Below are 23,844 nucleotides of genomic sequence, written 5' to 3'. Positions count from 1 at the left end.
TTAAATTACATCTTGTGTATCCTAAAGGGAAGTGGAGGGGACAGAAAGATTAGGTTAATTGGGGTAAGGGCGAATAAGGAATGGGGTGGGTGGGTGGTCCTAAAGGTTAAATACATTTTAGGGGATTATTTAGCTAAGGGAATTCATAGGTAAGGGATAGATTTTTAAAGGAGGGGTTTAGGAAAGTCAGAGGGCAAAATCAAGGAAAAGTCTGTATTCAGACTCCCAGACTCCCAGGAAGGTAACCTAACGGGGAGGGGGGGGGGGGTAGACTTCCAGTCTTCTTTCTTCTGTACTGTATTTTGTCTTATCCTTTCAGTTCTTCCGTTAGGTAATCTTCAGAGTCGGACCAGACTGTTTCTTTCATCACCTTTACATTCTTTTAAGCAAATAGGTTTATTTGTCCATATTTTTAATATCCATTAATTTTCCCAACCACATTGCTTTTGTGGGGCATACAGGGCTCATCCAATTTTTAGCTATCACTATTCTTGCTGCTGTCACAGCATATTTATAAATTTTTATCTTACTCTCTTTTCCCTTTGGAGACTCTATTCTATCATGATTTTGCATGTTGTAAAGTCCTAATAGGTAATATTCTGGTTTACAATCAAAGTCAATTTTGAGGATTTTTTTTGCAAAAAATCAGCATTCCATTTAGACAAGGGCAGCCTCAGCCATTTCTGTTTTGACAATTTGAGCTGTTTTATTTATTTTGAAAGATAAGCTACTCTGAAGAAGTTGCATCATTCACATTCTGCTTGTATAAACAGTCCATATGCCTCATGTGAATTTATTAATAGTAGCATAAATTGATGACATTGCATTTGGTAATTCAACAATACCAGTCAATTACCAGTTGAATTGAAGTCTTTTTGAAACTTGAATGGGGTGATAAAGCTGTGAAATCACCAGTGCTGCATTATAATACAGCATTATCTCTCTATCTATCTATCTATCTATCTATCTATCTATCTATCTATCTATCTATCTAATGGATACCTGAAACCATGGATATTAGCAAATCATATTGGTATGAAGACCTTCTGGTACAAGCTTACCATAGAATCACACCGGAGGACCTAGAAATTCCTGAAAATTTTTTTTTTTTCAAATGCAAGTAAGTGAAACCATGTACAGTATATAAATTCTGCAGTTGCGGAAGATGTGCTGTACTGAGAGCTCTAGAGCTCTTAGATGATTTAGAAGTTTAGTACGTATGAAGAAAGTTCTTCTACAACCTGTGTTTTGAGAGAAAAAGTTGATTTTGCTCCAACCAAGTCTTAAGTGGTTGCAGTATATCATGTATCATGTCAGGACTGATTAATAGCACAGAATGCAAAGAGTGCATAAATGATTTTGTTGTCTAGTCTTTGCGAGAAGAGTTTGCCATCTGTTGTAAGTAATTACATATTTTGAAGTAAACCTTTTTTATCAAACAAGGATATAATAGTGGTAAGAGGAAGCAAGGTAATTTTTGGAGGCCATTAATTACATAGTGATACTTCATGTGTTTTTTTTCAACAATCAAAAATGCTAAGAAAAAAAGTATATACATATAGCTCTACAGAAGTGGAGACTGAAGTATGGGCAGTATTTACCTTAGTTGTAATTCAGTATATGCTTTCTATCCCCTGAAAGGTTTAATCTCATAATGAGATAGAGGGTTGACTAATAGTGTTGCTGGTCACGTGTTTTTCTGGCCTTAAAATTCAGGGTGACTGGATCTGCACAAGGAGGGGTCTGGTGAACTGGAATGCTCTCTCTGACCAGTTCATGTTGGATCTATTCACAGCACCACCTGCAGTATAAATCCTGTTATCAACTGACATTTTTAACAAATGGATTTAAAGTGTGCTCTAGGATTGTTGCTGAGAAACAATATTTTCTAGGAGTCACTGAGATATCAAATGTGTCAACAATGGGATGAAAATTTAGAAGTTAATAGGCAACCTAATTTATGTTTTTCAAGTAGTTTGCATTATTGATGGTTTCTTAAACGGAGGTGACAGTATGGCTGCATTTCTTCTCCCATAGCATAAGTCAAATGATTTGCTCCCATCTCTGTACTTTGATTATGAAAAATTTGGCACAGTATTACTATATGTTGAGTAAGCCATGCTAAATACAATACATAATTCCCAGATACAAAGAAAGTCACCTGTTGTTGATTGCTGTTCTGATTCTGAGGGAGAAAGAGGACAGGTGGTTAAAGAGGCAGCACTTGGAGATTTGGGGTTAACTGGTGAGGAAGAAGAGGAAGGAGGAGAGATGGCAGAAATCCCCACTTTTCTGGAGCAACAAAGGGAGAAAAGTTAGAAGGAAGTCAGCTAGGCTAGCAGAGATAACGCTGAGCAATCAGACCTCGCCCTAGGGTCAGTGTGCTGGGAAGCTCAGGGCTATAAATTAGCAGCAAGGTCAGGGGCCAGTGCTGGCTGCAACTGTCTTACTTTTGAGAGTCTGTTATCAGCACCGTGTTCAGCGTGGAATCTGAATCCTCCTGTTTGCAACTCGTAAACCTATATATCAAAGACTTTATTTGCTGTCTGTTGTGAAGACTTTTGTTTTACGTTTGCTTGAAGACCATGCAGTATCATCGTAATTGTACTTTCTATTTTCTAAATTGCATTATCTTTATTTTGGCTGAAGTAAAACCTTTTAAATTTACTTTCGCTTGTGTCTTAGGCTGTTTCTGACGTGGAACTGGACACCACCAGTGACACAATTGCAATGTGTCCGTTGTTTATTCCAATGTAATGAAACAATTTAGTAATTTGAATTACCAACATTGGCCTACCCATCACTGCTTTTGATTATAGGTTTCTTCTTGCATCTGTCAGCAATTATGTAATTCTTAAAATATGCCACTATCTGAATTTGCTAGGTGGCCAACAATATTTCGAGCACAGTATACTACCTCTTTATAGTGAGTGTTGGTGTAAATAATTTTTCTAGATCTAAAGTATGTTGATGTTATCCTCATATTGCTTTCCTAAAGACAAAGGATTTCTTCAGTCACCAGCTACAATCCAAAAGTGGTGCTATATTATCTCATTTTTACATCCAGTTAGCTTGGCCATTGTTACATTTGATCAAACTAAAATGACATCAAATGGATTGATATAACAGAAAAGAATTGTACCAGAAAATAAATTGTGGCAAGTTCTTGGTGGTATGGGGATAGCAAGTCATCTCATCTGTCTCCTGAGGAATCTGTGTAACGACCAAGCAGCAACAGTAAGAACAGACCATGGAACAACAGACTAATTCAAGATTGGGAAAGGAGTATGGCAGGGCTGTATACTTTCACCCTCCCTATTCAACTTTTATGCAGAACACATCATGCAATGTGCAGGGGTTGATGAATCCAAGGCTGGAGTTAAAATTGCTGGAAGAAACATTAACAACCTTAGATTTGCAGATGATACCACTCTGATGACTTAAAGCGAGGAGGAGCCTTATAACCAAGGTGAAAGAAAAAAGTTCAAAAGCTGGGTTGCAGTTAAACATCAAGAAAACCAAGATTATAGTAACCAGACTGATTGATAACTGGCAAATAGAGGGAGAAAATGGAGGCCGTGACAGACTTTGTATTTCTAAGCACAAAGATTATTGCAGACACAGACTGCAGCCAGGAACTGTGGTGTTGGAGGAAAATTCTGAGAGTGTCTTGGACTGCAAGAAGATCCAACCAATCCATACTCCAGGAAATAATAATAACTGCTCACTGGAGGGAAGGATATTAGAGGCAAAGATGAAGTACTTGGACACATAATGAAAAGACAGGAAAGCTTGGAGAAGATAATGATGCTGGGGAAAATTGAAGGAAAAAGGAAGAGAGGCCGACCAATGGCAAGATGGATGGTTGGTATCCTTGAAGTGACTGGCTTGACCTTGACGGAGCTGGGTGTGGCAATGGCCGACAGGGAGCTCTGGCATGGGCTGGTCCATGAAGTTGCGAAGAGTTGGAAGTGAATGAACGAATAAACAACAACACCAGAAAAGAATAATAGCTTAAGCTGCTCTGTCCTGCTTCAGCTCTCAAGATTGCATTAGGGGTATAGGTTTATCCTTTCTTTAACACTGGACACCAGGATTGTGATTGCAGATTGAAGACTTGCTGCTATCGCCACCTTTCATCAGACAACTGGCATGCCAACTGAAAAAGCCAGGAAAGCTTCATTAATGTCATGGAGCAACACCAGTTGGGGGGAGCAAGTAGCATGCTCCACAAGGGGTCTTAAAGACATTATCCAACTTGCAACAGTGCACGATGCTGGAATACAGCGTCTTTTGTAGCTTTAGTATTTTAAAGAATACCCATTTTGTACCCTCCATCAAAAGAGAGTTGTGGGAAGAAAGAATGAAGCTAATGTGGCAGAGGTTAACATGAAATGGTAGGTAATTTGATTATTTTTGTAGCTTTTTGTTTAGGGGAGACAATGTTTCTCACAATTATTATAAAATAATACATGGGATATTGCAAATTACTAATAAAAATATCAAGATTCCTTGGGGTTTTGATTCCTTGGGATTATGAACCATTTCTCATCCCTTTAAAATAAATAAGGGCCATGAAAGTGGATAAAGGGCACTGCAGAATCTAATTTCATTATGTACACTCATTGGCCCTAGATGGATTATACTGGAGTAACATGTCTAAGATTATAGTTGTTATCCTTAAAGCCTTCTTCTTTTAGACAGGTGTAAATAACAGAAGAGATGTTGCATTGTGTCTAATCCTAAAATAGTTTTTCCATGGATATAATGAGGTTAGTGCACTTCCTTTATCCATTCTTATACAGATAAATTTCCCTGTAGTGAACAAGAGACTTCCAGTGCAATCTGAGTACACGCCTAATCAAAGTCTGGCTGCCAAACCTGGATTCACTGCATTGCTGAGTAGAACTTTTCTGAGCCAGCAAGCAGCTGAGAGAAATGTGACTTGTTCTGACCCAATGGAGATATTTATTCATGGTTTTATAAGATTTGGATATGTTAGAAAAGCAATGATGTCGAGCATGATACACATTTGCACAAGTACAATCTTAATTTGGGTATGAAATCACTAGGCTTGCTCAAATAATTCGATTTCCCCGTTTGTCGTTAGTAATTCGTTAGTTTTGTAACTTGTGAAGCAATATTCGACCTAGATTGTCCACTCGTGTGGATCCCGCGGTTTCGAACCGCGATAGGCTCTTTTTCTAATGTCGTTTTTTTTCGCTAGGAAAACAAGGTTTTGCAAATCACCCAAACTTGTTTAAGTGCACTGGGGCAACCTAGATATTGTTTCCACCTTGTGGCCAATCAGAGAGCACGTTTAACCCAGGGGAGGGGCTTGTACGTCCTGAATGAAAAGAGTGAGCACAGGGAACCTCGTGGCTCATTTGGCTCGGGATCTGCAGAGAGAGGGTGGTGGTTGGGACTGAGATTCCAGGCAGGCAGGCAAGATTGCTTCCTTCCTTGGCTGAGCTAAAGAAGACCGGGAGAAAGGGTGGGTGGGCAAGGACTGAGGAGGAAAACGGGTGGGTTAGGGTGTTTTTTCAAAGGGCCTGTGGGCTTTTTTTCCCCAGCAGCTTGGCATTTGCCATTTGCCCACTAGCCCTGCAATTTTTCTGCTGCGCCATATTGCCTGGGTGCGGGGTGGGCTTTCGTTTGATTAGGAAACTTTTCTTTGCATAGGCATTAAAGTGAGTTGCAAATAGAAGAAATCAAATATTCCAATTTTCATTTTGCAAAGTCTGGCAAAACTCCCCATAATCCACCGAAAAACAACTTGGGCAAAAGGGAGGGTGTATTGTTTTCTCTTTCCTTTCTTCCCTGAGCTGCTCAATTTGGGCTTGCTGCAAATCTCTTTCTCCTATCAACCCTAGCAAAGTCTGGCAAAAGGTTGCAAGTCCCATAATCCTCCGCAATACCACTTGGCTTGGGCAAAAGGGAGGGTGTATTGTTTTCTCTTTCCTTTCTTCCCTGAGCTGCTCAATTTGGGCTTGCTGCAAATCTCTTTCTCCTATCAACCCTAGCAAAGTCTGGCAAAAGGTTGCAAGTCCCATAATCCTCCGCAATACCACTTGGCTTGGGCAAAAGGGAGGGTGTATTGCTTTCTCTTTCCTTTCTTCCTTGAGCTGCTCAATTTGGGCTTGCTGCAAATCTCTTTCTCCTATCAACCCTAGCAAAGTCTGGCAAAAGGTTGCAAGTCCCATCATCCTCCGCAATACCACTTGGCTTGGGCAAAAGGGAGGGTGAATTGCTTTCTCTTTCCTTTCTTCCCTGAGCTGCTCAATTTGGGCTTGCTGCAAATCTCTTTCTCCTATCAACCCTAGCAAAGTCTGGCAAAAGGTTGCAAGTCCCATAATCCTCCGCAATACCACTTGGCTTGGGCAAAAGGGAGGGTGTATTGTTTTCTCTTTCCTTTCTTCCCTGAGCTGCTCAATTTGGGCTTGCTGCAAATCTCTTTCTCCTATCAACCCTAGCAAAGTCTGGCAAAAGGTTGCAAGTCCCATAATCCTCCGCAGTACCACTTGGCTTGGGCAAAAGGGAGGGTGTATTTGTTTTTGTAATTTGTTTATTTGTATTTGAAGGACTTTCACAGTGAAGGAACCCCTATTGAACAGGAAATAACAATTCAAAAGCAGGAACAGATTTTTGCAATTGTTAAATAAAGTTTTTTAATATGAACTATGAAATTACGCAATAAATCTTAGGAAAGGGCAAATGCTCTGCAATTTAGCGAGCAAGCAGGGTGGATTGTGTTCTCCCACTGTACCAAATTTGATCAGTATAGCTGAAAAAATGAGTGCAGGAGAGCCCCATAAAAGCCCCCCCCCTTGGGCTGTTTTGGGCCACTGCGCATGCGCGTCCGCCATTAACGAATTACTTTTGAAACTAACGAATTTTCGTTAATTTCGAATTTTTTGGGGGGCAAAATTCGGAAATGACATCAGAAACGAAACGCTACCCCCCTACTTTTGAAACGAGTTTAGAATCAATTTTTTCGTGGATCGCTCAAGCCTAGAAATCACCCATTATTATATTATTGCAGAGGTGAAGTAGTGGCCAAGAGGCTGGTGCATGCCATCCTTGCAAAACATGGGTGCCCAATGTTGTTTTACCCATTTTGTTGTGGGATGCTATACTGCTATGAAACCCATATTGCTGTTATTTAATTTCCTGATCTTGTGTATGCTAATTTTACTGGCTTGGTACCATAAACTTGCAAATCAACATTCAAATGCCATTGTTCCTTGCATTTCCTGTTTAAACTACAATAGCAACCCATCATAAACCTTCATTGGCTTGAAGCTTCAAACTGAACCTGATTTACAATTCAAACGGAACTAGTCCTGAATTGATTTCACTTATTCTATACTTTTAAGGCAGAAGAGGTGAAATCAACAGTACTAATATCCCTTTTCTCAGTTCCACATAAATGTAGTCTGACCTGTTGTTCACAAAAGCAGTTTGAGTGAATTTCTGTGGACTTCCAATATGAATCAAAAGCTGGTCTTATTGCTATAGCAAAAGGAATAAGTCTTGCATGATTTCTTTTATATCTTTATGCCCAAATTGTGCATCATATTTATGCTGTTTTGTTTGAGATGCTGGACAAATAAGTGTAATGGAAAAGATGGAGACAAAATCCAGAGTTCTAGAGATTCCCCACTCACTGTAAATCTCAGTCCCCCCTCTCTCCCTCTCTCCCCCCTCTCTCTCAAAATAGAGGAGTGTATGAAAGGGAGGGTAATGTCATTTACAGACTTCTTTTAGTAGCTGCCTCTATGCACCAAATATTTGTCTTCAGTGAACATCATGTGTCACTCTAAACTCACAATTGAATATGTATTTGGTCAAAAAACAGTTCAGTAACACGTAAAACCCTCCACACAGCTCCTCTACTTTTTAAGCATCCCGCTCTTGAAATAGAATTATAATCTTGCTGACAATTCAGTTGTGTTTGGTAATGTAATAGGTTCCATTATTTTAATTCTTGTTAATTTCTGTAGAAGTATGATTGAAGGGCGGTATAGAAAGGACCTTTATATTGGACCCAAACCTAGTCATTCTTTGTAGAAGAGACACATTGAAATCATGGCTATCTTAATCCCCATGAATTTCAATGGATTTATTCTGATCATTACCAGATCTGGATTTAGCCCATATATATTAAATTTCATATGTTCCTCTAATAGTTAAGTTTCATTGGATACACAAGGTGCAGTGTATCTTGGCCCATGTTGCTACTAGACAGAAGAAGCATTTATGTTTGGCATAAAGTATTTCATAGAAATGCATGTTATAATTTGTCCTTTGGGGGTCTGCTGTTGTTCACTGCAATAATTATATTAAAGAGTACCAGTATTGAATGAATGAGAACAGAATCTGTCAAAGTTGAAAATGCTTTTTTTAATTAATCTTGAGATACAGAAATATTTATCTACATCACAGTCAGATGCCTGTTAAGAACTGTAGCCAAAAATAAACAGCAAAGCACATGAGAAACCTGTCAAGTACAAGAGTTCAGTTTTCTACTTTAAATTTCTATCACCATTTTACACACTCTTTTAAGTGATGGTTGGAGAGTGTTCCAAATGTATCCATTCTGTAAGTGGCTATAAAAAGAAGACATTAATTTAGTATGGCATCTGACCAAGAAAAAGTCAAATGTTGTTTGCAGATACAGAGAGAGGAAGTAGCACTAGATGGCGACTAATGCTAACTTTAGCTGCATTGGAACATATTTGTTTCTTTATCCTGAGAGGAATGCACCTTCTTCTCTTCCTCTAACTAATAGTAGTTTGTGGGATGCATGCAGTTGTGCACTGACACTCATCCACATAGATATAGTCATAATTGATACTTCTGCCATCCCGGCATGTCAAGGTCAATTCTCTCCTATGACTTTTGAGCTCCTGGCAGCAAGTACACTTGTGCTGCATTGCCCTTGCTTCATTGGAATACCTATCCAAAGGAAAAAGATTAAGTTAGACATATTCTATGATTCTATTCAATAACATGCAAATTGCATTATACAAGCTCATTGCTAGATCTTGCAATTTCCATCTTAGATTTGCTAGATTCCAGTCTCAGTGGCAAAAGTTTTCTTTGCTTGAAATCCTAGAGGAAGTGTCAAAATAAATTTCTGATCTTAAAATATATTTCCACATCATCTGTTTTTAATAGAGTTTGATGAGTAAGCCAGACTTTAACATGTTGCCAAATCAAAGAAGAAAGCTGTCTTCCCCAGATAAAAGGAAAAGCAATTGCAGCTAATTCTGGTACCACAGTGTCCTCTGAAATGGACCCAGCCAACCCCACAAGAATGTACCCCTTTCTTTGGCCAGAAAAAGGGAAGCCCCAGAACCACAAGTTAAACACCCATGTTCCAGAATAACAAAGTGTATAGCTATAATAGGTGAGATCCTTTAAATCTCATTGCCCTTTGCACTGAACATACAGGGGCACTAGATGCATGCGTAAGTATTTTGCTTTGCAGCTGTAACATATATATTTTTTTTAAAAAAAACATGATTTCTGACATTAGACATGCCATACTACATTCTGTATCAAGTGGTATACTGGAGTAGGATACTTGTGTATCACCAAGATTTTGTCCTACAGCATACTGTGAAAACAATCAGACAAATAGACTTCAAATGCGCATAAAAACTTCCCATGAGACCTGAATAATTATGTTCATGGTACCACTACAATAACTCATTAGGAAATGATAAAAAGAAAGATTTCTTGTCACTTACACTGCAGAACTTGGACAAACCCCTTCACAGTATGTCATTTCTACAACTTCGGTGGATATGCAGTCATCTGACCGGATAAGCGTTTGGTTCTTGTGAAGCTTGCAGCTTGGTGCTAGATAGGATGACAAGAAAGAAATCTCAAATGTTGTCTTTATGTTCACTGTTGTGGATACACCACAGATGAGTTAGAAATGAAAAGAGCTACACGGGTGTATGCAATGCTAATTTATTACTGTTCACTCTTTGGTAACAGATCACATCCTACCTATGTGCTAATTGAGGGATGTTTCAGGAACATATGAATTAAAGCATCCATAAACTTGTTCATAAACATGAACATTCCAATAATGGGGAACTGAACTAAAGATGGTTTGGAACCTCCAGCGACATTTTGCCTCTATTGTGTACAAGGGATGACTGAAAGAGGATGCATCCCAGCCAAGCATAGAGTTTGTGGAGTTAGGCAGAGAATTAGATAGCCTTTTCTCATAAAGTCCTAGTCACCCAGTTCCAACTCCTTTATTTGAAGATAAGCAACGTGACTTACGTTGAGGTTTGCATTTTTGACAACAGCCATCGGGTGTCAGCTCCACTCCAACCTTTGGAGAAGAAACAAAGGGTGGGGAAAAATATTGTTACTACTAGATGCAAAGGGGCATTTTAGTTGCAGCTACACTACCAATGGAAACATAATATATCTAGAATCCCATTGGTAATATGACCACATTTTGCTTTTTATGTGTATGATGTACAGTTAATTATTCTTTAGATTGTAAGCCTCTTCTGAACCTGACAGATGATGAGGTTGGAAGGAGATAGAGAACTGTGTGTAGGGAGTGTTATACTGTACCCGATGATGCAGGAACCTGGCCAATATTGTTCCAGCACTAGCTCAAGACCTGCTTCTTCCCAAGACTTTTTGAACTGAGTCATGACCTTGGTAGATGTGAGTTATATAGCTGAGGCATTTCCTACCTTTAATTGGTGCAGTCATCTGGAAATTGGCAATATTGTTATAACTGTTTAATTCTATGTTATGTCAGATTTAAGACTTATATTTTGTGTACCACTATGATATAATAATAATAATAATAATAATAATAATAATAATAATAATAATAATAATAATAATAATAGTGTGGTTTTCTGGCATTGTATATTTCTGCCACTTCTGTGACTGTTCATTTATATTTTGATTCTGTAGCCCACTTGGAAAATAAAAAAGTTTGGATTATTGATGTTGCCATACCAGGTGACAGTCAAATTGACAAAAAAATAACAGGAAAAACTCAGCCATTATCAGGACCTCAAGACTGAATGCAGTACAGGTGGTTCCAGTGATAATTGGTGCACTGGGTGCCGTGCCACAAGATCTCAGCTGACATTTGGAAACAATAAACCTTGACAAAATTACAATTTGTCAACTGCAAAAGACCACCTTACTGGGATCTGTGCGCATCATCCAAAAATACATCACACTCCTAAACGCTTGGGAAGTGTTCGACTTGTGATTTTGTGATATGAAATCCAGCATATATATCTCGTTTGCTGTGTCATACTATGTCTTTGTGTCAATAATGATAATAATAATAATAATAATAATAATAATAATAATAATAATAGTTTTATTTCTTGCCTGCCTCTCCTCACAGCTCATGATGGGTTATAGCATTACCAAAACATAAACAAACACATAATCATTTTAAAATTAATATAATAAGATGGATAGTTACGTTGCTGCCTTCTAAACTCACTAAACTAAAAACCACAGAATTTTATAGGGCAGACCTATGGCAATGATAGTGGTATCCAATTGCCAGCATCATGCACTGATACACTGCAGGACTTCCAAGAATAATGCTTCTGGACGTGTCTTCTGGAACCTTTCCATTTACATATTTTCTCACTATGGGTTGGATCCACATTTCCCTCCATAGAAGGCATTCGATTCAGAATGTAGGAAGTATTAAGTGTTTCTGTAGGATCACTATTGTATGTGTGTGTTAAGAGGAAAAAACTCACCCTGATTAATTCCAAACCACAGGCTGAGTAATTAAGGTCAATTAGTTTGAGCCACCCCCAAAGGGGTATAACTGGTCTATGATTTGGGCTTACAAATGTTTGCTCTTGGACTTGCTGAATCCTTGCTACTCAGCACAAGCTTCTGATTTGCAGCCCATTTGATGCTGGCAAGTTTGTCTCCACGTCCAAGGAAGGAACACTGGAAAATACCTATTTTCTTCTGGAAAAATTGCATGGATCAAATGCATGGACTATATGTGAGTGTAATACTCAGAAGAACTGTGACTGTATTATTTGGTTTGTGTTGAAGTTGCTATTTTCTTGAACTCTGCTTATACAAGAATGAATTTGAGTTTTGCATTCTTCTATTTTAAGTTGCTCATATTTGAATAAACAAAGAGTCTAATCTTCTAGAGCTGCACGCACTAACAATCCACAACAGGAAGTACACTGGTTTCATCAGCTTCCCTCATGTTTCCATATATCCCTCTCCCAAATATACCCTGTGGAAGCCTGTGTGATAGTATGTGTCAGATGATTTTTAAACCTGCAAAGAGAAATGGTGACATTTTACTAGTGGCAGTATTCTGGGTCTTTCCAGTCATGGAGTACCACCATTGGAAGAAGCAAACTAGACCCAGTTCTACATTTAATTGTTGAGGAATCATACATTGTCAGCATTCCTTGCTACTTTAGTTGCCACAAATTTCACTTGCTCAATAAGTAGCAGGTATATTTTCCAGAAGGTAATCACCAAGTGCTCAAGTTATGTAATATAAAGCATTGGAAGGAACAGTCTGATGATTAGGCATTGGTCTTATGTTTGACCTGTTGTTGCTGTGCGCCTTCAAGTAGCTTCTGGCCCATGGCACCACTAAGGCATTCCTATTACCTGGTTTCCTTGGCATAATTTTTTCCTTTCTTTCCTTTCCTCTGAGGCTGAGAAAGCATGACTTGCTGAAGGGAAATAAGTGGGTTTCCATGGACAAGCAGAAATTCAAACCCTGGCCTTCAGAGTCATTGTCCAGTGCGCAAATCCCTACTCTATGTTTGCCCATTATCTTTGGATAGCTAGAGATAACATTTGCATCTTTTTTCTTGCTTTGAGGAATGAGAAAACAAAACATGCTTAGTTTTATGTAGTCCTGACCTAAACAGAGTCTGAGAAATAGAAAGCAAGAAAGAAATGAAACTTACAGGTCCACACTCCTTTGGGTCAAAGGTAGGGCATTTTCTTACAGTATTAACCAAAACCAGTGTGTCGCTAATTTCCTCGCATTCATAGAAAGTGCAGTTATTTGTTTTTGGGTGCCAAATATCACCAGGCTGTTAGAAATAAGAGAAAAGATAGTATTATATTTATTTGCAAGCTACAGCATAGCGAATGCATTCTAAATAATTTATCGAGTAGACCACTCTCATCCTCCCCTCCATATGTCTACTTCAGTGCATGTTGCCTTTAATCTTATCTATTCATTTTTATAATATAGAGAAATGATCAGAGGTGCAAGTATCTATGGCCCAACACCATTCTTGAAATTTCAAAATGCTAAGTTCTTACTCCACAAATTTCTACAGTTGTTTTCTGTATGCTCCTGGCTAATTTCTTACTACTGTAGGTCTTCAGATATGAGGAAAATAGATGCTACCACAGGCATGGGCAAACTTCAGCCCTCCAGGTGTTCTGGACTTCAGCTCCCACAATTCCTAACAGCCTGTAAACTGGCTGGGATTTCTGCAGCCTCACAACTGCAGAATGGTGAATTCAGTTTAGTCCAACCTTCCCCCACCTGGTGCTGTTTGCCAAACTGGCTGAGGATGCTGTGATGTGTATCCACTGAATAGATAAACCCAGCATTGGGTATTTCTATTGTTCCCTTTAAGGAGCAAAACAACATAAAAACCCAGATTGATTTGCTTGGTTTTCTGATTGCTTCAGATCTGTTCCAGGAGGGCACCTGGCTGGGAAAGCACTGATTTACTTATTCACATTTCAAGGGGGCAAATATCATCACCTCAGTGTTCATTTGAATAGGTAGTGTAGAAATTACGCCTCTAAATATTTGTCAGCTAGCAGAAATGCAGGAGAAAAACTTGATCAGCAAGTGTTTTGCCTACAATCTTTGTAGTCTTCTGCTGAAGAAAGTACATCAGTAATGAAAGGGCACATTTACCTTGAGCAGCTCAACAGTGTCATTAAGGGTGATGACGCAGGCCACCTGGACACATTTTCCACAACATTCACCAGCATTTACTTGGTATTCATGACCCTTTTTGACAGAAAACGATAGTAGTTAACAATGCATGGGATCTCTGGGATCTACTGTCAGTAATAATGCAGGTTTAAAAAACAAGACAAAGCTTACACAGGAACACGGAAAAAAAGGATTCTTACTTACCTCTGTGCAAGTTGTATCACATGGAACTGCAGTACATTCCACAACATTTCTCTTGGAGGCTGGGTCTGTGGCATCACCACAGATGCATGTTTCACAAGCCTTACCAGGAACAGTTGTTCCAGGCTGGGAAAAGTAAAAAAAAAAAACAGCATCTCATTATAAACTAAACTGTGGGCACCAAGTGGGTTGAAAACCATACATCAAAAGCTTCTTAAACACTTCTAGCATACAAAGTGTTCTCATTAGTTTCATTTTAACTTTACAAAAACTCCATTGGTTGTTGTGTGTTTTCTGGGCTGTATGGCCATGTCCCAGAAGCATTTTCTCCTGATGTTTGACCCACATCTATGACAGGCATCCTCAGAGGTTGTGAGGTCTATACAGCCTGGAAAACACACAACAACCCTGTGATTCTGGCCATGAAAGCCTTCCACAACACTCCAGTGGTGTTCTGAATGGGGAATGGATTATTGTGCTAATTTTGATTGTTGTCATCAGTATTATTAATCCCCCAGTATGTATGTAATATGTTAAGAACCCAACCTAAATGCCAAATAGCAATGAGATCAGGTGGTAATGCTTATCTCCATGCTGTGAAAACTTTCGTCTGTTGATTTCTTCAAAGCACACTGCTGTGAAAGCTGAAAAGCAGGTCAGACTATTTTTTGACCATTGGCAGCCCTAAACCAAACTTTCTGTTGATACTCCCTGGATATCTTGGACTATGTTCCCCACATTTTGAAGTTACTTTGATTCTCAGATTGCAATGATGGATAGACAGGAATATCACCTAATGTTTAGATCAATTTCCTCCAGTAAAAATTAGATGCTAACAAAGAGATGGTGCAGCAATTTTGTTGGATTGCAACTTCCAGCATTCTTCACCATTAGCAACAAACATTTTTCCCTTCTCCTGTTAAATAATTCAGGGAGTTGTTTCTGGTTTGCAATTCCCAGAATACTGTACAATTGACCATGCTGGCTGGAGATGATGGGAGCAATATCTTGAGGACCGTATTCATTTGCCCTGAAATAGCAGATTGGCAGGAAATAGCTGGCTGGTTTTTAGAAAGGGATGTATGCATTCACCTTTCCCAGTGAAATGAAACTTTTTTCTGAGTAAGTCATGTTGAAGATTGGGCTTCAAGATACTAATGAATTGTACTCTGTCGATTGTCAAAAAATCTATAGAAAGTTCAGTGCACAGAAAAGGAATAATCAAAATGGACAATGGACAAGTCATTATGGAAATGTGAAAAAGCTGACACTCTTACCCCCTTTTCTTTTTTTGGATAGCAGGGAGTAATAATAGCTTGAGCTGCTGTAATGAACTGCTTTATGTATGGCACAAGAGCTGGCCTATAATCAATCATTTTCCAGAGTTAATGAAGCAGTCATCCTTTTAAAATTGTTATTTAATCATTTTACCCACTTGGAGACTTATATGTAGGTGGTTCAAGTAAGTTAGTATCATTTGCACTCTTAATTTTACTTGTGGGGGTGGTAGTATTTGAATATTACCTCTAGGCTAAAACTTCAAACTTTGAAGTTATTTAACTTTGCATATCTCTAATATAAAATTCACAAACCCGGGAGTTTTATAAAATTACTAATTTGTGAGGATGCAGAGGTGCACTGTTGCATTTGTGCCGTAACTAAAGAAGTGTTTTCCATTAAAACACAATGTGGATGTAACTACACTGCAAAATCATTGCAGTTTGGGCACCACTTTAACTGCAATAGATTAATTGAAGTTGGGATTTTTTTTTGGCCAAAGAGTGCCAACTACAAATCACATGATTCCATAATTTTGAGCCATGTCAGTTAAAGTGGTGTCAAACTGCATTAATTCCACAGTATAGATGCACCTTTTGACTGATTACATCCATTCTCCCTGAGGAAAATCTAGGGAATGCAATTATTTTACTTCTGCATTGCTCTTTGCCCTCTCTAGATAGGAAGGATCCCCAGGGCATAGACAGCAATGCAGAGGTAATACAATTGTCTTCCCCAGTTTTTTCCTCTTCTTAAATTCAGAACTCAATTCAAGAGGGTCTGGATTCAACCACAAAACTTTACTGTCTTTAATGTGATGCTATCCATTGTTTTAGTTTGTTAATTCTGTCATTTTAATGCTTTTATTGATTATTTGATTGGGATCATTGTTAGCTACTTTAGGGTTGAAGTGTAGGATACAAATAAATGTCTGAAACAGCACCCATTTTAATGGTCTTCTTAATAAATTCTCAAACATGTTCACTCAGATTTCCCAAACAAATGAATCCTGAATCTTGGTGCTGCTACTAAAACCAGTCCATGGTTGAAAAGCAGAGGAAAAGGATATATTTGCTCTACATCTGCACATATAGAAAATAAATATACAACAGTAGTATCCTTACCTTGTAAACTGTTTCATTGACCAGACAGATATTTGGGATTTGCTCTGAAAAGAGAAAGTGCTGTTGCTTTAGAAATAATGCTGGGGAAAAGATAGCTATCGTAAAAATGTCCAAGAGCTTACAACAAAAATGCTACATCTTTTTTATGTAATATGTCTATACTGAATGGATATTTACTTTTATTTTATTGCTTATAAAATATCCTCCAGTGGGAGTGCCATTCAGAATTGAAATGTAATACATAATAAATGAAGTAAATAAATCAAAGGCAGCATACATGGTTGTCCAAACTACTTCTACCACATAATTTCTTTGTTTTTTTAAATATTTTATTCTTTTTGATACATCACAACAATTAACTATTTTTTGCCATACATAACTTATTTCAGTATACATTGTTCCAAAGGTAACATTCCTCAAATGACATTTTAAACAGTCCTTAGAAATGTATCATCCTCCACCCTTGCCCTCTCCCCATACCCCCCACGCCCCTGGAACAGCAATTCAAAATATTGTTAATACATCAGTTTAACTGTGTGGAACAGCACCTTGAACCAGGCATTCCACATGCTTTCTTTATGTTAACCCTGTAAGGTACATTAAGCGAGAGAGGGATTGCCCCCAAATCACCCACAATACAATCTTATGCACATTGGCCCAGGAGTAAGCACTTTTAAAGTTAGTGGGGTTCAGTTCCAGCTAACTGAGTATAGAAGAGCAGCGTTACTAAATGTTGTTTTTACTCATATATTTCATTTTCTTGATTCTTATTTTGTTAAATTTGAATTGTCCTAAATTAATAGTTTTATATGGCTCATTTATTTTTAACTCTGCCTCCTTTTGGGAAAGAGGTTCTCAGAATACCCATAAATACATATCAGAAGGCTAGTGCTTACCACATGTGAAAGTAACACAGCAATCTCCTTCGAAAAGGACTGAAGCCAATTCGTATCCAGGCTCACAAGATTTCTTCTGGTTGGAGCAAGCACTAGCATTGCATTCTGTGAAAGAATCGGAAGAAAAATAATGAAGAATCCACTTTAGCTAGTACCTCGATATTATAAATGTTTAAGACTAGCATATTTTCCTATGATGCTGACAGAATATCTATATTTCTGGAATAATGTAACAAGTATTTGGTGACATCAGATGGGATGTAGTTAACCTTAGGGTCAGGTTGTAAACATAGTAAAAAAAGATCAAAATAAATATTGGAAAAGTTTTTTTTTAGTATAACTCTTAGAATTTCTAGGGAGCATGCCCTGGACAAACATTTTCCTAAGCTCTGCCTTGAAACCCCCTAAACAGTGCTAATCATGTTTATAAGGAAACCAGTTCCACTGAGTTGAAACTACTGGAGCTTGGAAGTTACTTTCTAAAAGTATTTTGTTCTGCTACTTATTACAGTGATTTAAAAAGCAGTTCCTGTTAATCACGGTGATGAAGAAAAGGGTTACCTCATAACATAGCCTGCTGCACATTGTATTTCCATGTGTTACTTTCTTGGAAATGGGACTGAGCAGTGATAAGAAAATACCATAAAACTTGAAAGGTTCTTGTTAAAATGCCTCTTAAATTGTTTTAAAAAGCTCTTGGAAATAATTAGAAACTATAACTCATTATACTAATAGAGACACTTCACTTTTATTTGTTAAATTGCTTATAAATTGTAATTTTGTTACTCTTTTTACTTACAGCATAACGAGCTATGGGTAAAAAAATATTGTGTTGTGCTCTTTCAAGACATTTCCAACTTAGGGTCTTATTACAGGGTTTTCTTGGTCAGATTTGGTCGGGGGGGGGGGGGGAGGGAGCGGTGTTGCAACTCTGCTCTGAAGCTGAGAGAGTGTGATTTGCCCAAAATCATGAATTGCATTTCTATGGCTGAGCAGGGATTTGGACTTGGGTCTCCTGGGGGCTATTCCAGCACTCAGGCCACTACACTATGCTGGTCCCCATAAAAATGTTACTGGTGATGTGCTACTTCTATGCTCTGGGAATCACTCTTGAGTTTTTCAAACTACAGGAAAAGAGATTCTACCTGAGCATTAGGAATAACTTCCTAACTGTAAGAGCTGTTCCGCAGTGGAACTCTCTGTGTGGTGGAGGCTCCTTCTTTGGAGGCCTTTAAGTAGAGGCTGAATGGCCATGTGTCAGAGGTGCTTTTAATACGATTTTCCTGCTTCCTGGCAGGGGGTTCAACTGGATGGCCTACAAGGTCTCTTCCAACTCTATGATTCTATGATTTTTGTGGGTAGGATTGAAATCCAAAGAGGCTTACAGCTTCCCCAGCATGTGATAAGCAGCAGGTTGTGTGTTGCAATTTTTGTACATCAAAATTGTGCCTTGGCTATTCATCTGCCTTGGATAAGGTTCCTTTTGTATCACTTGTAAGACATTCTCTCTAATGAGGAAATCATTACCTCCAGCTTGCGAAAGAAAAGCTTGCTTAGTCAAGTACAGAGACATGATATATACAGATGTATTAATAATGTTAAAATTCAGCAACAATTTTTTATCTTGATCCTGTCTGTAGTTCCCACTCTGGTGACAACTAAGGGTCCCCCCACCTGTTTTAAGAATAGCTTGGTATGGTTACCATAATAATGAAATTGGGACAGACTGCTTCTGCTAATGCTATCTATCAGTTATGTGATGGCTGAATGCCTGTGCTTTCTGTAAAGAAAATTTTTGTTTAAAGAAGCTGTGCTTTCAAAGACAAAGGCTGTCATATGGGAAAGTGAGAAGCACAGTAAACCTATGACTGCAAATTGCTTCCTCAATAGTGTTTGCCATGGAGTGAATTCAAACTTCAGGTAGATCTTTTATTTTGAATGATGATTCACCTTTCTTTGCTAATTCTGTGTCATTTCTTATTTAAACTGGTTCTGTTTATCAATCCCTGTATAACAGACAGTAGAACTTGAACCAAAGCAACCAATTGGTCTTGGCTAGAAAGGAACGTACTGCACTGAATTTCTGGACAGCATGGGTCTTCTGGGGTCACGACATGGACAGCGATAAAGCCTTCTTTCTCACAAGCAGGTGTTTCTGTGGTCTCACAGGTCTGTGGCTTACATTGTACCGTTACAGATAATGGGTCACAGATACATTCTTGACAGTTGCTCTTCCATGTGCTACCAGGCTATTTAAAAAAAGAATGTACAAATCACGTAATGTTATGACAACTATCATAATCATCACCTGCTTATTTATCATTTCAGTCTTTAGCTGTTTTGAGAAGAACACTTTTCTGAGGGAATGTGCAGCAATAGTTCTGGCAGCTGATTTTTTGCCCAAATGAAATGCAATTTGATTTATCCTTGAGTTTTTACAGGCAAATCTAGGTCTGCATTTTGGGGACTTCCTTAATCAGAACACAAAATAACCAGTTTTGGATACTATATACTTTGATATGGGGAATGTGTGTCATTGCTGCATTCAGGCAGCAATGTATCTTGGGTCAGTCCTCCAAAGTCTAAAGATTGCAGGTGACCTCGGTGCAAATAAGCATGCCATGATAGAAGGGTGAGTTGGTATTGGGGGTAATGATTGCTTTCTGCTCATGTTCAGAACCCAGATTATGGTTAGTGTTGCGAAATACTTTGCAACAGCCCATATGTAATTGCTGAAATACTTACCAATTTGGGCAATCCATCTGGTCCCACACAGCCTGAAAGAAATGAAGGCAGAATAATGTATACAAGTTTCCAAATAATTAATATAAATGTAAGCTGGCTCAAACATAAACACAATCTATTCCAGTTTTAAAAGCTTGATGTTATTTAGTCCACCATGCCTATAACCATTTCTGTTCATACCCCCAAAAGACTAATTTAGTGTGTGAATATATATACATATATGTATTAGCAGTTTATATTGCTAATTGTATCAAAAGTTTTTTCTCCCCACCCCAACATACTGACATTGTCCTAAATTCTGCCCTTGAAATTTCAGCAGCTAAAAGTGGAAGAATCCCATTTGTGGTTTCTGAACAGTACAGTTTTTTCTTTACTAAAACAGGGTCCATTGGAGAGGTAATACTTTATTTAAGGAAGAACTATACTTCCTGGAGGTTTTCCAGATGCTTTTTTAATTGCAGAATTTGGAGGGAGGAAGAACCCTCTACAATTCAGTGCTGCCCTCTGAAATTTGTCTGCCCAGATAGGGGTTGCATTGAATTGTAATTCTTAAAAATAACTGTTAGGGAACACATAGCAGCCTATATCCCATCCATGCGCTAGAGCAAAGGAGACACTGTTCAAATATTTATGCTGGTTTGTATTTATTTTCTTCCCAAGGTCAGTGAGGCATTTATATAGGCAAAGTCACCTCCAGGAGAAATCTTGTGTGGTTCCATTTTTATTCTTTAAAACATATCCAATACCTACATGCCAGCACAATGGAATCAAAGTGTCACACCAGCAATGCTGAATGGGCAAATAAGGCAAAAAAAAAAAGTCCACTGCTCTTGTACCTTAGTTTGCTCTGCTCAGCTGCCAGATATGAAAACAGATTATTATGCATTTCCCTTTTAGTGCCGTACCCATCTGTGGCTTAACTTGTCATGGAGAAACCTACCACACTCTGAGACACAGATGTCAGTATATGAATTGAACAGGATTTTGTCATCTGAGCAAAAACATCCTTCAGAAACATGGACACTAATGTCTTCAGTTGGTCTACAAGGCAAAGAGAAATGACTATGAGTATTTTTAACTTTCTCACCAAACATTAACTTACATTTCATGCACATTTCCAGAGTTCAGAATAAATAGAAAAATGGGCACGTACATAAAAAGGTAAGCAAAGATGTATAAGTATTCTGTTTATGTATGGTTTTCATGGGCATGGCAAATATTTTAGTTCCTGTTACACAACAAAGACGACCCATTAAGTGTACCAGTTGGTGTTTATGAGGCACATTTGTGGGCTAGGAGGATTCCTATCAGCGCAATACTATGTCTACTACATATGTTGATTTCCATCGGTTTAAAGGCATAGGATCATTTTGTCTCCATTCTAGTACAGGAGATATTGTTTCCATGATCAGTAGCTTCCAAATACAGTAGGCCTCCATATCCACCCATGAAAGGACTCCAAAATAGGATTTGTGGATAAAGAAAACTATTGGGATAAAGTTATGAAATTGGATAGCAAAATTATAACTAACATTTATATATAAAAAACTCTTAGAATGGGCTACTGAGCCAGAGTTAATAAAAGATTGCATGGTGAAGGAAGGATTAAGGAAAAGCCTATTAAACATCAAATTACATTAAGATTTTACAAATTAAGCACTAAAACATCATGTTTTACAACAAATCAACAGAAAAAGCAGTTCAATACCTTGCAAAGGCAGGCCGCAGGAGACAGGAGTTGCCTCGATGGTGCCCCCAACAAGATGGCGCCACAGGCAACTGCCTAGTTGGCCTGGCGGTTGAACCACCTCTGCATGTAGGCAACCCCCTTCATCTAATAAATGGAAGGTTCCACTAGATTTCTGTGCCAATGTCCTTCCATTGATGGAAGGACAGCTTTGGATCCAAACCATATTTTTCCATCTAATTCTTAGCGTTAGGGAAATGCTCTACCTCTTGCTAAAATTTATCAAGTAAATGACTTTATTTTTAACTGTAAAAAAAACTCTTAGAATGGGCTACTGAGCCAGAGTTAATAAAAGATTGCATGGTGAAGTGGGCCGAAAACATAGGAAAACCAATAAAATTGGAAGAATGGGAAAAAGCATGGAACCACAGATTGAAATTAACCTATGCTGTTGAAATGAAAGAAAACTGGTTCAAAATGTTCTTTCGATGGTATCTAACCCCCAAAAAACTGTCAAAATATTACAAAAGACTGTCTAACAAATGCTGGAAATGCGGAGATAAAGAAGGCACCTTCTTTCACTGTTGGTGGTCCTGTAAAAAAGCTAAGGCTTATTGGACAAAAATTCACAATTCGACACAAAAGATGCTACAAATTAATATAAAGATGGAACCCAAATATTATCTATTAGGACTGCTTGATATTAAGGAGGATAGGAGGATCTTTTTTTCCTTTCTTTTTTCTTTCTCTCTTATGACTATTATCATTTTTATTATGATTATTTTTTTCTTTATAATATTACTTTCCTCTCCCCTCTCTCTTCCCCTTTCCTTTTATTGATTTTTTTATTTTTTATTTTTATTTTTTATTTTTATTTGTATTTTTATTTTTTTTACTTTATATGACACTTTGGTCGTCATACAACATGTAGTCTTGTCTTGTCTGTCTCATTGTCACTACGTCTATGTTACACAATGGTAGAAAAGCACTAATAAAATAATAATAATAATAATAATAATAATAATAATAATAATAATAATAATAATAAAAGTCAGAACTGCTTTTTAAAAACAAGGAAGTCCGGTGGAGGTAGCAATAATCGTTTCCTTATCCGAAACCCGAAAGAAGTTGCTACCTGAAGTTGAGATTCATGATGTCTTTTAAATGAGAAATGGAATGAATAGTAATATGTAGGTAGATTTCATCCATTTGCTCATTTTAATCCACAGAATATTCTTCCATTAACTAACAAACCACAGCAGCTTTATTCAGGAAATAAAAACACCACCTAAGTATAGTGTGAGTCAAACTAATCAATAAAGGTCTAAGTATTCAGCTTATTCATACCCATCACTGCAGGTGGCAGCAGGAACAGTACCACAGGCATTGTAGACCTTGTCTTTGGGGCAATTGTATGCTGTAGAGAAGAGAATTATCATCATCATCATCATCATCTTTATTAAATAATAACATTGTGGTAAAAACAAAATTAAAATATACAGTAGAGTCTCTCTTATCCAACGTAAACAGGCTGGCAGAACGTTGGATAAGTGAATATGTTGGATAATAAGGAGAGATTAAGGAAAAGCCTATTAAATATCAAATTAGGTTATGATTTTACAAATTAAGTACCAAAAATATCATGTTATACAACAAATTTGACAGAAAAAGTAGTTCAATACACAGTAATGCTATGTAGTAATTACTGTATTTACAAACTTAGCACCAAAATATCATGATGTATTGAAAACATTAACTACAAAAATGCGTTGGATAATCCAGAACGTTGGATAAGCGAATGTTGGATAAGTGAGACTCTACTGTAGCAAATACATAAAAAGGGCATTTAAAACTCATATCCTCCCCAATCCAATCCACCCTCCCCAGAGCCTCCGCTTCCCAAAAGAATAGCCCCATCTCTGTCGGCAGAGGAAGGTCTTG

The 23,844-nt window shown here is 37.9% G+C and overlaps 1 protein-coding gene across 1 annotated transcript in view; it reads right to left on the bottom strand.

The window, feature by feature from the left end:
• Positions 1-8,382: 8,382 nt before the first annotated feature.
• Positions 8,383-23,844, bottom strand: part of LOC107982821 (mucin-5AC) — an 80,491-nt gene continuing 65,029 nt past the window's right edge. The window contains exons 38-49 of the mRNA XM_062966247.1: positions 23,251-23,320; positions 21,157-21,257; positions 20,217-20,248; positions 19,543-19,720; positions 17,472-17,576; positions 16,576-16,619; positions 14,177-14,299; positions 13,952-14,047; positions 12,975-13,103; positions 10,303-10,354; positions 9,756-9,867; positions 8,383-8,958 (exon numbers count right to left, since the gene is read on the bottom strand). Of these exons, the coding sequence (XP_062822317.1) occupies positions 8,781-8,958; positions 9,756-9,867; positions 10,303-10,354; positions 12,975-13,103; positions 13,952-14,047; positions 14,177-14,299; positions 16,576-16,619; positions 17,472-17,576; positions 19,543-19,720; positions 20,217-20,248; positions 21,157-21,257; positions 23,251-23,320 (1,220 nt within the window). The 3' untranslated portion in view covers positions 8,383-8,780. The remainder of the gene's footprint in view (positions 8,959-9,755; positions 9,868-10,302; positions 10,355-12,974; positions 13,104-13,951; positions 14,048-14,176; positions 14,300-16,575; positions 16,620-17,471; positions 17,577-19,542; positions 19,721-20,216; positions 20,249-21,156; positions 21,258-23,250; positions 23,321-23,844) is intronic.

This window comes from Anolis carolinensis, chromosome 1, assembly GCF_035594765.1.
Source record: "Anolis carolinensis isolate JA03-04 chromosome 1, rAnoCar3.1.pri, whole genome shotgun sequence".
Lineage (NCBI taxonomy): Eukaryota > Metazoa > Chordata > Lepidosauria > Squamata > Dactyloidae > Anolis > Anolis carolinensis.
This window is presented reverse-complemented; position numbering and strand designations above follow the sequence as displayed.